Source organism: Dermacentor albipictus, chromosome 1, assembly GCF_038994185.2.
Source record: "Dermacentor albipictus isolate Rhodes 1998 colony chromosome 1, USDA_Dalb.pri_finalv2, whole genome shotgun sequence".
Taxonomy (NCBI): Eukaryota; Metazoa; Arthropoda; class Arachnida; order Ixodida; family Ixodidae; genus Dermacentor; species Dermacentor albipictus.
Window position 1 is genome coordinate 331,599,775 of NC_091821.1, and position 13,117 is coordinate 331,612,891.

The 13,117-nt window shown below is 48.9% G+C and overlaps 1 protein-coding gene across 1 annotated transcript; it reads right to left on the reverse strand.

The window, feature by feature from the left end:
* Positions 1-12,506, reverse strand: LOC135909776 (neprilysin-1-like). Its single transcript, XM_065441846.1, has 3 exons — positions 12,342-12,506; positions 5,824-6,655; positions 1-1,869 (listed from the first exon to the last, which is right to left on the reverse strand). Exons 2-3 carry the CDS (start codon positions 6,646-6,648, stop codon positions 43-45), a joined length of 2,652 nt encoding a protein of 883 aa, XP_065297918.1. The 5' UTR covers positions 6,649-6,655; positions 12,342-12,506; the 3' UTR covers positions 1-42.
* Between the last annotated feature and the right edge of the window lie 611 nt (positions 12,507-13,117).

Sequence of the window (13,117 nt, forward strand, 5' to 3'; positions counted from 1 at the left end):
AACACAATCGACACCACTTTACTATAAAAATAACGTATATCGCTACGGCAAAGTATTTCGTGCCTGCGTTGTATTGCCCAACTGCGTGACGTTTTCCGACTGCGCGCTGTCTTCTGGCATAGTGGTAGATTGCAATTGCGTGTTAAACCATTTCGCAGTGCACGTATTCGCTCTTTTCATCGTTGCGTTAGCGCCGCACCGAAAAGCATCCGCAAACACACCGATTTCCTTGAGAGGTTCGTTGCATAAACGCCCGCCTTCTCTCTCACCGCACTGTTGATAGCACCAAACAACGTAGAGGAGCTGCATGCCAGAAAGGTCGGGCACGCCAGGGATGGTCAATGGCTTGTCGCCTTTGGTCGCTGTCATGGCCGCAGAGACGGTGACCGCTAGGGCAATGACGCGCTGAAGAATGACCATCTTGCCGCCTGACTCCGTGTCATTACTGGGCTCCCGCAGGCTGAAAATGCAGTCAGCGGCTTTGCGCCACCGCGCCGTGTTTTCCAGCGTCACGCACAGAACCTTGGCCATGGCAGACGCCATGAGTGAACCCAGGCTCGCGAGCTTGAGCAGCAGGGGCGCGCGGCTGTCGTATGCCGGCAAGACGGCCACGTCTGGCCGAAGGATGATGTCGTTGGACACGCCATCGATTCGGTAATATAGCAGGTCCGATGGAAGAACGCCGGCCGTTTCCATTGACACGTGATTCCAGAGGGAGGTGCTCCGGCCGACCATGAGTCGCTTCCAGTTCAGCAGCGGATCCGATGTCATGTCCTCGTATGTGGCGTAGTTCTCTTCGAGTGACCTTTCCTGCGAGAGTGACAGGAGGTCGAAAACGTGTCCCGTATCGTTAGCGTAGCTGCGCAGCCTCTTGACGTTGGAGCGTAGCTGGTCGCCCTTGGCGAACAAGTGGTTGTAAGATTCGCGCACCGTTTGCAATAGCTGTCTTATGTCGTGCTTCACATCTGCGGTGAACACCTTCGAGACGTACGGCGCTAAAAACGCGTAGCTGGCCGTTTGCTTTAATATGGCGTAGCAGAAGCGGTGCTGGTATTTCATCGCGTCCTGGTACGTTGGGAACTCCCTGATTATCCAGGGCGCATACACTCTCCTCGTCAGGATTTCTACCATGTACCACCTAAAATAGCCTTGCGCTTCCATAGCGCCAAATTGATTAGGAAGTTGCATGAATTTCTTAAACAGGAAGACAGAGTCTACGTAAAACCTGAGGGAGTTACTGCGGTTGAAGTACATGTCGAGAATGCTCGTCCACTGTCGCTGTGAGACGCCTCGAATCGCGTCCTGAATGCTATTCTCGTTCCAACCGGCGAAGTCGTTCGTAGAGTCCAGTGTGTTCAAAATGCTCATCGAATCCGTAACGACGTTCTCGTCCATCTTCTTCCAGTCGTCGTACGTCACGTTGGGAAGCTTGTTGGGCTCGAACGTCGTGTGAAACACCTCGTAATCGTTTCTGAGCGCGTCGTAAAAGCCAGGTTCCAGCCTCCTGCGGGCGTACGCCTTCAGTGACTCGCTGGGTGCCATCCGCAATGTGATCCCTCGGTGCGCGGGGCGGACATACGTGAACTTTAATGGAGCGGCAATGCGCCACTTGAAATGCAGGAAGAACGTCGCGTTCAGAGCGTCGACGGGCCCCTTCCAACCGGGTGGCGCGTACAGTCCGGCCTCCTCGAGGATCTGTACGAGGGTGGTGAGGTTGGTGTTGTTCTTGGCGACGATGTCTTCGCACGTCCGGTAGGCCAGCGCGGCCTTCTGTGCCGGCGACTGTCCTGTGGGAGGCACGTCCATCGTCCGGACGAGATCGGTGACGTCCCCGATAAGTTTGTCGAACAACACGTCGCCTTGGCTCCCCTGCAGGTGAAGCATAAGAACTGCCGTGAGTACATCCTTTTGCGAAATGCCGCCAGTAGGTGCTGCTCATGAGCTCATAGATGTAGCGTTAGCTTTTTACGTACATGCTTCCGCGACTGTGTATTGTCAAAACAAAGAGCTCCGTTAATTTCTTTAAAGGCCCCTTATCAGGGGTGTTACATAAGGGGTCAGGTGCAAAAATGAGCAATTTCACATAAGTGCTTTTATGCATAGGAAAAAAGGTATGTACACTTCAATTAAAAAAGGGGGACTATTCATAGCGACAACATGGTGAGGAAGAGTATTCCAATCAGATATTCTAGGGGGGGGGGGGGGGGGGGGATTAAGCATAGAATGTAGTTGTGTGTGAGGGTGGTTTTAAGACGAACTTGGTGAGACGTGGGTTGTGTTATTCTTGCAGATGGCGCGAATCATCGCATAAGATTGAGTGAACTGTAAAAGAACTTTCGAAAAAGACCAAAGCTGGTGGCATTAGAGCGACTGTAAATCATAGTTTGCCTTTTTGTGATGACACGCTTACGTCGTACGAGTACGATGAATGAATGTACCTGGTAGCACAAGTTTGAAAGGACTCAGTTAGCAAGATAATTTTGATATGTGACCCGATAGGGCACGCGTATTCGACTTTAAGCTACGCCAGAAGATTATATTGCAGAGCATGACGCAAGTGGCGAGTCAAGTTGAGTGCTCTATTAATGCGTGCGCCCCCTGATGAGATCACAGGAAATTGTAAAGCCTACGTACTTCAATGATTTGATTGTATGGGATTATCGGCTATTGTATAAGAGACTAGAAAGGCTTTACGGCGGCGGGTAAATGACATGCGCTTACATTTATTGGGACTGAAAGACATCAGCTAATGGGAACGCCAAGACTGCACTCGGTTGACATATTGTTGTAAGTCTCTACGTCAGTGGCATTATTAACGGTGTGGTATATCGGCCAGTGTGCAAGAAAATAGAATGGGGTTTACTGGGATTAGGAGTGAGTAGCATTACTAACAGTGTGGTGAATCTAACAATAACCAGCGAACTTCCGAATTTTTCAACTTACATAAGGGTAAGTCATCATTATAGATTAAAAAACGAAACGGACCAGTAACAGATCCCTGAAGAACACACGAAGAGACCGAGAGAAGAACGGAAGAGGGGTGATAGGAAAAAAATGCGCGTGAATTAGGTATGTTTCAAGCCATTTTAATACACAGGGGTTTAAATTTAAGAACGAAATTTTTTGTAGCATGTGTCGGTGAGAGAATTTGTCGAATGCTTTTTCATAATCCAGAAAAATAGTGTCAATTCGTTGATTACAGTCAAGGTTTACACGCAGGTCATGAAGGCCCTTACGAAACATGTTGCGACGGGTGGAAAAAATGAATGGCGTCCACATGGTTTCGACTTAGGTTCAGCGCTACAATGCTTATATATTTATTGACCTGTGTCAAACACTTGCCTTTGCTTCGTGTTGTCGACAAGTTCGACTTCGCCCTGCCATCTGCTAGCCGCCTGGTTAGCTCAGATGGTAGAGTGGCTGCCTCGGAAAGGCGGTAGTTCCGGTTCGGGTGCCGGACGAGGACGAATTTTTCTTGAACTCAAAGGCTTTTCTTTCGAGGAACCCGTATGGGTTTCCTTTGTAGCAATTGCTACGAACGGGTGGAAGTCTGATTTTCCCATTATTAATATATCTTACCAGCACTCACCTATATACGGGGCAGAAACCTGGAGACTTACGAAAATGGTTCTACTTAAATTGAGGACGACGCAACGAGCTATGGAAAGAAGAATGATGGGTGTAACGTTAAGGGATAAGAAAATAGCAGATTGGGTGAGGGAACAAACGCGAGTTAATGACATCTTAGTTGAAATCAAGGAAAAGAAATGGGCATGGGCAGGACATGTACTGAGGAGGGAAGATAACCGATTGTCATCAAGGGTTACGGACTGGATCCCAAGGGAAGGGAAACGTAGCAGGGGGCGGCCGAAAGTTAGGTGGGCGGATGAGATTAAGAAGTTTGCAGGCACGGCATGGCCACAATTAGCACATAACCGGGGTAGTTGCAGAAGTATGGGAGAGGCCGTTGCCACGCAGTGGGCGTGTGTGTGTGTGTGTGTGTGTGTGTGTGTGTGTGTGTGTGTGTGTGTGTGTGTGTGTGTGTGTGTGTGTGTGTGTGTGTGTGTGTGTGTGTGTGTGTGTGTGTGTGTGTGTGTGTGTGTGTGTGTGTGTGTGTGTGTGTGTGTGTGTGTGTGTGTGTGTGTGTGTGTGTGTGTGTGTGTGTGTGTGTGTGTGTGTGTGTGTGTGTGTGTGTGTGTGTGTGTGTGTGTGTGTGTGTGTGTGTGTGTGTGTGTGTGTGTGTGTGTGTGTGTGTGTGTGTGTGTGTGTGTGTGTGTGTGTGTGTGTGTGTGTGTGTGTGTGTGTGTGTGTGTGTGTGTGTGTGTGTGTGTGTGTGTGTGTGTGTGTGTGTGTGTGTGTGTGTGTGTGTGTGTGTGTGTGTGTGTGTGTGTGTGTGTGTGTGTGTGTGTGTGTGTGTGTGTGTGTGTGTGTGTGTGTGTGTGTGTGTGTGTGTGTGTGTGTGTGTGTGTGTGTGTGTGTGTGTGTGTGTGTGTGTGTGTGTGTGTGTGTGTGTGTGTGTGTGTGTGTGTGTGTGTGTGTGTGTGTGTGTGTGTGTGTGTGTGTGTGTGTGTGTGTGTGTGTGTGTGTGTGTGTGTGTGTGTGTGTGTGTGTGTGTGTGTGTGTGTGTGTGTGTGTGTGTGTGTATATATATATATATATACAGAGAGAGAGAGAGAGAGATGGCGTAAGCCCACATCTAGGCCCATATTCACAAAGATATTCTTAAGCTATATATGCATGGATAGAATACCTTACTGAAAGGTCCTTCGAGCTACGGGGCGCAAGGCCCCACCCCATAGAGCGGGCTACTCCCACGTTGGGACCGGGAGTTGTAACTCCCTGGCCGCATCGTGGGCTCGCTGGGCGGCCTAGAGCTGCTCCGGCAGGTCCGTGCTGCGTAATGCTTATTGTGGCCTGACGGAGTCTTGATTCTTGTTTGCGTGGGTCCGACCACACGGCCAGAGCAATTGATGTACGTCTAGTGTGCTGAGGCAATTTTCGCAATGGCTCACACATGTAGTGATGTATAGTCTGTTCTGCGTGGGGTACGTGTTGGTTTGATGCATTCTGAACGTAAGGGCTTGAAGCATGGTGAGCTTATTGTGAGGTGTGCTGTACATTCTGCGGTCTAGATAAAAGTGCTTTGCGAACTCGTTTTATGTGGGGGGAGGGTCCCGATTCTCGCTGGGATGGTCACGACCAGAATAGGTGGCGCCGTGGAGGGTTAGGTCTCGCGTGCTCCTGTGAGAGATCTCATTGAAATTGGGAGGGGCGTCCTCGATCTCTCCGAGGTGTGCCGGGAACCAGCAGATGGTGTGATGCTGCAGCGGTGCGGATGTATAGACTATTTGTAGTGCTTGTCTTGCAACGGCTCTTTTCTGAAAGGCTTTGACGGCTGAGCGTGAATCGCTGTAGACGTGGGTGGTGGTCGGGTCTGTGAGCGCGAGTGGGATTGCAACCTGCTCTGCTATCTCGGAGTTGTGGGTCTTGACTGTAAGATCGTTTGTGAAATGACCTTGCTTACTGACCGTGGTGGCAACGAAGGACTTCGTGTTCGTAAATAAGACCAGATGCCAGTCCATCGTGCTGCCGGACATAATAACGAAGACGGTCGGACAATAGCAAAGTTTAGTTGTGCGAGCGAAAAGCTTTGTGAATTCTGCCCACAGATTGCCCATAATTCGAACACACGCCCTAAAAAAGAATAAAGCAACGTTTCATTCCTGATCGAACAAAACGAGACGAACCTAAACTGTCAAGTCAGATTGAGGGCGGCATTTTTCCTCATACTGCGGGTCAAAATCATCGCGCTCAGTCGCTTACCGCGTACTTCCACCTTCCGCAGACGCGCTGGTAGAAGTTGTCGCAGGGATTCACGTCTGGCGAGACGCTATCTAGTAGCAGCTTGGCGACGTGCTTGCAGTGTTCAGAGTGGCAGGCCCCCGTCCGTGCCCAGGAGCCTTCGAGGACCATCACGATTACCAGCAGCACGAGAACCAGCAGCACAAAAACCGCTAGTACGATGGCGAGCAGGTTCCACTCATCGGGCGTGAGGCCTGGTGGTGGTGCCGCCTGCGGCTCCGGCTCGGGGTCAGGGAACGACACACCGCCGAAAGTTTCCTCCATCCAGTCCTTATCCTGCTTGGCCATGGCCTGATTCTCCTTGACGCTCGAGCTTTTAGTTGACCCCTGCATTCCCTTGTCGCCCTTTACGGAGCCTTGTGCGCCCTTCTCGCTTTTCGACGGCCGTGGAGAGCCCTCCTCCTTCTTTTTCGTTGTGGCCTTCTCGTCGGGCGCAGGAGGGGCAGCTGCCGCAGGAGCAGTGTCCTTGGGAGTCGCCGAAGCGGCCAACGATTTGTCGTCGCGTTTCTGTACGGGAAGCAGTTGACGCAGGGCGGGCTTATCCTGGCCCGCGTTCATCGAGGGGCGGTCGCCTTCGGTCGGAGGCAGCGGGGCCGGCGCCGAGTTCTCGATCGTCGGAATGTCCGAGGACTGGCGTGGAGGCTCCAAGGCAGGCGTCCCCTCCGCCAAGTTGGGCAGCGCGGCTTTCCCCTGCTTCTCCGGCTTCATTGCGGGAGCGAGGAAGCGTAGCGGGCTTTCCTTGTCCTCGGTCTTGTTTGGGCCCCCGTGATCGCCATTATCAGCCATGGGAGCGCTGCGAAAATGCAGTTGATAAGGAGAAGCCTCACCTTCGAGTATACCGCAAGGCTCTGTTTTTATTTCTGTTTTTCGTCAGAAACTGCAATTTTGCCTAGTTGGTAGAGATTTTTTTCGTGGTGTCTTAAGGCGGCAAGCACTGGTGCATGGCTGCTCAAATTCGATCAGCTTTTCCTTCAAGTCTCTCGGTCAAGACTTCTTTTCGGTCCCTCTGTACCCCGTTACACCAATGCGCACTTCCTTTAAAGCATATAGCAGTAATGATGCTTTGCGCACCAGCCCTGTCCGTGGCGCTAACCGCCCTCAGAAGACCCTCCTCACCATTCGGCCGCCTCGTTCCGAGTTATTTCGCCTGGCTCAAAACACCTCGATATAGAATACGCCAGCAGGAGGCGCCGCCCTACTAGCTGCCTTACAAACTGTCGTATAGACAGGTGTCCAGGGAGTATTGAGAAGCCAAAAATTTGGGATTACGCGAAGTAGTAGATGGGGCCAGTGCCTGGAAAAGGAAGTGGCACTGCGTAAACTAGAGCACGAAAAATACTATAGTATGTAGTGTGCGTTGGGTGAAGAGAAGAGACAAAGTCGCTCAAAAAAAATCATCAGCCCTCATTTTCACCATTCTGTGAAGATAGACGAACACCGAATGTGATGTCACTGATGTCACCGAACACAAGGTTCGGTGACATCAGCGACGCAAAGTGTGTAGTACCTTCTGGAAGACATGCGGGCACCAGCGATTACTCTAGAACGTGTTCTATTACATCCACAAAAACCGACGCGCTTGACAAGCTGATGAGATTTCGACGATCGCCGACCGTGTTCGCCACTATCGCTGCATGAGCTTTGAGTGTAACTTGCTTTTGTGGGCAAAGGTTCGCCCAATGAAACGTCGGTCACAGTTCTGCCGCTGTATTATTATTATTATTATTATTATTATTATTATTATTATTATTATTATTATTATTATTATTATTATTATTATTATTATTATTATTATTATTATTATTATTATTATTATTATTATTATTATTATTATTATTATTATTATTATTATTATTATTGAAGGACAGAGACAACGAATACATCTTTTCACTGTGGTGTGATTTATTCTTATTCTTTTATGAAGCAGTGGCGTGTGCAAGTACCGCGGCATGGCAGGCGGGCATTCCGCAATATTTACAGCTCCACTGTGTACTACATAATTGAGAAAAGTAGATGAAACTCGGCGTAAGGTTAGGGCCATGTTAGCGGCTAATTGTCATGCAATTTATTTCGGGATAATTTTGATAAAACATTAGTTACATCCGTTTTCTGTAACCAAACTCCCTCCGTATATATACGGTCATGTATTGACAGTAGACGGGAATTACGTAACGTTTATCGCTTCACCGTAAACCAACTAATTACTACAAGTAAATGAAACTCGTCGTAGTGATAGAGTCAGCGGCCAATTTCAGTTTGGTTTGCTTTGGGATAGTTTTGATAAACCAAGAGTTACGGCCGTTTTCTGTAACCATACTCCCTCCGTAGACGGCCATGTATTGACAGGAATTCTGTAACGTTTACAACCTCGCTGCGAATTAATTAGGACGAGTAAATTAAACTCGGCGCAATGATAGAGTCGTCTTAGCGGCCTACTTCAGTATAATTTCTTATGCGAAGCATACTAGCCGCACAACCACGCTCTTCCTTGCTGCGCCGCGCGCGGCCGCGTAGCTACCATATGACGTCATAACAGCTGCAAAAGCGGAGGCTCAACTCGTGCGCTCGCTTGCGGCCGCGTAGCTACATAGCCGGGTCTCAGCTCGTGCGCTCGCCTGCATGAGTTGTTTCTTCGTCTAGCCGAACCAAATATAGCCAAGCAACAGCAGTTCACCAAGGTAAACAGTGGTTCAACAACTAAAATAAAGGCTAGTATGCTTCGCATCCTGGGCTTAGCCTTAGCTAAGCCACAGCCATTTTTCAAAATACCTGCATTAGATTGAGGGCTGCAGAGCATTCGCGAGATGCTGGAGAAGAAAATTTGTTCGCGTCGACGCGACGCGTATAACGGCCACCGCCGAGGGGTATATAGCGAGTGTCCCAACTACCGTATTTTCGCGATTCTAAGCACCCCCCCTCTACTTTCGCGAAAAAATTTGGAAAAAAAGTTTGCATGCGAATCTAAGTACCCCCCTATTTGTTAGGAAGAGCGCGTAGCCAAGACTACCAAGCGCGCTTGCTCGCTGTGTCATCGAGCCGGAGCCGTCGGAGTCCCGAGGTGGAACGACGACCGCGGCGCGATCTTGCCGCACAGCCGGACTGCAGAGATGCGCGGACTCGTGAGTGGCAGTGATAGTGACTAAGCATCCCACACAAGCGGTGGGCTCACTGTCTGCGCCGATTTTTCTTTTGGATGTCTGCAAAATAAAATGTTTTTTTCTCGCACCCGTCTCGTCGTGATGTCGCAGCGAAAAGGGGGAGGGGGGGGGGTCATTCCAGATTTTTTGAATCTAAGCACACACCCCCCCTCACTTTGGGCATCGCGATCATGAAAAAAAGGGGGTGCTTTCGAGTAAATACGGTAACTTTCGCCAGAGTTTAAGAACACGCGAATTCCACGTAGCTGGACAGAACTAAGATAATGTTGTTTGCGGTCGCTTAGATATGCTCGGATTATACCTTTTTTTCATTCCACTTAATTAGATAGTTAACCATAATTAATTGATCAGCTTCTCGAAGATTATAGTTATATGAGAAGTGTAAATGAGAAAATTGTAGAGCAACATGAAAAACTCCCAACACAGCTTTCTGTTGCTGAATACGTGCTACGTAAAATCGTTTTTCCGAGCGTGAAAGAAGCCCGCAAATGCTAGCAAAATCGCCACGCGACTGGCCGCTCGAGGCATTTTGCGTGTATTCGCGGGCTTCTTTCACGCTCGGAAAACACTTTTATGTAGCCCGTATTGAGCAACAGAAATGTGTACCGAGAGTTTTTTTTTTTTTTATGTTTCTGTACAATTTTATCATTGACACTTTTCATCTAATCTTAATGTTTGAGAACTTTATTGAATAATTGGGATTAATTCCGTAATTAGGTAGAAATAAAATAATAATATGAGTATCTCAGAGCGACGGCAAACAACATTAACTCGGTTCTGTCCAGCTACGTGGCATTCGCATATATTTAAACCCTGGCTAAAGTTAGCTGGGACGCCCTGTACACGGCTTTGCTGTAACGATTCGCCGGTGATTACGGTACTCTAATGCGAAATTTGAGAGCTGCTCCATACGGTGTTTTCATTTCGCGATGGCTGGCGCGGTCAATCTGTGGAGCGGTCAACATGACGTGTGGGCGCGATTCGCAGCAGCCGCCGCAGAGAGACCTGCCTGCTGGCTCCTATGACGTGGTGCATTCAGTTTACTTGGCTAAGCACGCCTGCGCTATGCCATTCCTCTCAGATGCTGCACGGGGAGCCACCGGCCTGGGCAGAGAGGGAGTGACACATTTCTATGAGATAGGTTGCTTCATGTTCCATCCGCGAGGGCGCCAGAGGCACATTGTCCACTTTGTCGTCAGGGATCCACCGTCTAGCTTGTTTGCCAGTTGAGAGGCCTCGGGCTACGTATTCACGAATTATGGCGACGTAATAGCCTTCCCTTCCAATGATTTCCGCAACCACTGCAAGATAATCTCCGTTATGGCATATGCAGACGCTTGAAGTACACCTCCAAATAACCGATATCACTGAGAAGGCCCAAACGTGAACAGTTCCAAGTCAGCTTACTTTACTGCTTTTAGACAAAGTGCCTGACTGTAGCTTCGCGCTAAAGTCAAGTGTATGAGAATTTTCTCTTTCATGAACCTTCCTCCGGTTTGAGGGCTTCAGCGGAACGGATTTGCCATATTCGGTGTCCGTGTGCTTCTGAATTATCGATTAATTCGCCCGCGCGCCACGATGTGTTAGCCTCCTGGTTAATTCAGATAGTAAAGCGACCGTCCCGGAAATGCCTTTCCTCCAGGTTCGATCCCCAGACATGACGAAATTTTCTTCAGTTGCAAAGCTTTATTTCTGCAGAAAAGCCCGTATAGTCTTCTCTTGTAGCTTCGTGCTACAGTCGGATGGATTACGGTTATTCCTTTAATGATTTCAAATATAATAGTATCTTACATTATCATGGACGAAAAAGAACATGATGCCATTTAGTTGTGACTGCCTGGTCATTGCGGCATTTGCGGCAACCATCTCGCTGACGAACCTGCCATATCAGTTCATGATAACGTGCAAGCAATGCTCATGCCATTATTAAGAGCGGACGCGGGCAGGGCACTGATCTCTGTAAAACTGCGGAGTAATCCAACCATCGTTTGCGCATGCTTGATCCATCACCGCAGCTACGATCACCACCAACCTCCTCCCGGCGTGACATTACATTGCTGTACCACGTATGACTGCGTGTGGCCTTCACAAATGCATATAGTTCTTCCTCGTCGGAATGGCCGAATTCCCTATGTGCGACCACTATAACTGCTATAGTAGACGATCGAGCACCCTTCTGTGCCGCTGCAACCGCTCTGACGCCCGATGTCAGGCTATACAAAACCAACTCGATAGTCCACCCTTGACAGAGGCGAAGATCCTGCAGGTGCTTGACCTCACTAATCCTCAACCCAGAAAGCTGTGCGTGCACTCTAATGATTTTCTATAACCAGTGGTCCTGGAGGCCACCTTCTCCTATAAATGTGACCCCGTCTGCTTTCAATAAATTAGTTGCAAGTGACGCTCTTTCCTGTCCTAAAGCTTCTTTCCGCCCCTGGGAACTTTGCGGAATTAGATGAAGTAACTAGCCCAGCAACAACTATTGATACGGTATATAGGATGTTACAGTATTTTTATTTCTACGTGAAGGGGACTAATGTATATATTCTGCCTTTAATATTGCGCACGACATTGGATGTACCATCACTCAAGGCGCGCAGACGTACTGCAATTTCTTTGCCAAGGCCACAACGCGCAATTCGTTGAAAACTAATTTAATTCCATTTAGTTGCGCGTGTAAACAGCCTTACATTGTGGGAATTCCAGCCATTGAAGTTGAAGGACCAGTGAGAGACCAATATATTACGTTTTGACAGCGACATAGGGCTGTGTGAAAGGCGTTAAGGATAATCTGTGAGCCCACGACCATCCATGCAAGTGGCTGAAACTTAGACACCGCAACATTCCTTTTGTGTTTAACTATCACGTACACTATCGACTTTTGCAACGTTTTGTAGTTTGCTGCATACATTATGGGCGTAAATTACTTCATGGCCGTGCGGCATTGCATTCAGGCTCGATCGCACAAAATTGACAACATAATGAGTGTCTGCACTGAGTTGAGGCTTTTTGAACTTATTTGAGCCTTGCCTGTAGCGTGAGAATCGTTTAGCGGCAACGGTAGCCTTTCAGCCTTTGTCTGGCGTTTCCCGTTTGACGTGCCCTAGCAGAGAGTCCACAGGTCTTCCTGAATTGCTCATCGAACTGGCTTGGTTCCTTCAGTAAGTTCCGGTTCGGCTTCAATTACAAGCTGGCGGGAAAATAAAGCTTCTGTTCATGTCCGTTCCAGCTGAAGATAACGTTCCTGTCCCGGTTTTCGGCTTAGTTCCAGTTCGGTTCTACACCCTGCATGCCTGTAGAAGGCTCAACGCATGCACATACCTTCAAACGCCTTGGAAGTCAAACGCTCCGGACCCGAGAGAAATCGCTTTGATGGTCAGGCTCTGCTCACTCGGTCACCTTCGAACGATGTCCTCTTCTGCTTCGACCGATGCCAGCAGCGCGAGAAAGAGCACGAACGCGATCACGAACGCGAGCACGCGAAACTTCAACCTCCTCTGCGAGCGTACTAAAAGAGAGAGAGGGAAAAGAAAGGACAAATGAAAGGCTGGGAGGTTAGCCAGGACTGTGTCGCTGCCGATTCCTAAGACAAAGAAAACTATTAGAATACTCATTTATCAAGAGAGAGAGAGAGAAAAAAATGGCTGTGGCTTAGCTAAGGTTAAGCCCAGGATGCAAAGCATACTAGCCTTTATTTTAGTTGTTGAACCGCTGTTTAGCCTGGTGAACTGCTGTTGCTTGGCTATATTTGGTTCGGCTAGACGAAGAAACAACTCATGCAGGCGAGCGCACGAGCTGAGACCCGGCTATGTAGCTACGCGGCCGCAAGCGAGCGCACGAGTTGAGCCTCCGCTTTTGCAGCTGTTATGATGTCATATGGTAGCTACGCGGCCGCGCGCGGCGCAGCAAGGAAGAGCGTGGTTGTGCGGCTAGTATGCTTCGCATAAAAACATTTATTCGACCCTTCGAACTTGGGCTATCGCTAACCTCGCCAAAAATTCTTTTTTTTGGGGCGACTTCATTGGAATCCAGCCACAGGGATGCTTTTCTTGCAGTTTACAATTTTATTAGAGACCAGAAGAGTACCTTGCTGAATT

Excerpts from the sequence above, each read along its gene's own strand:
- LOC135909776 (XM_065441846.1), bottom strand. The coding sequence starts at position 6,648 with ATGGCTGATAATGGCGATCACGGGGGCCCAAACAAGACCGAGGACAAG. Across the intron at positions 1,870-5,823 it reads GCGGAAGGTGGAAGTACGCG|GGGAGCCAAGGCGACGTGTT; the intron begins GTAAGCGACTGA and ends CTTCACCTGCAG.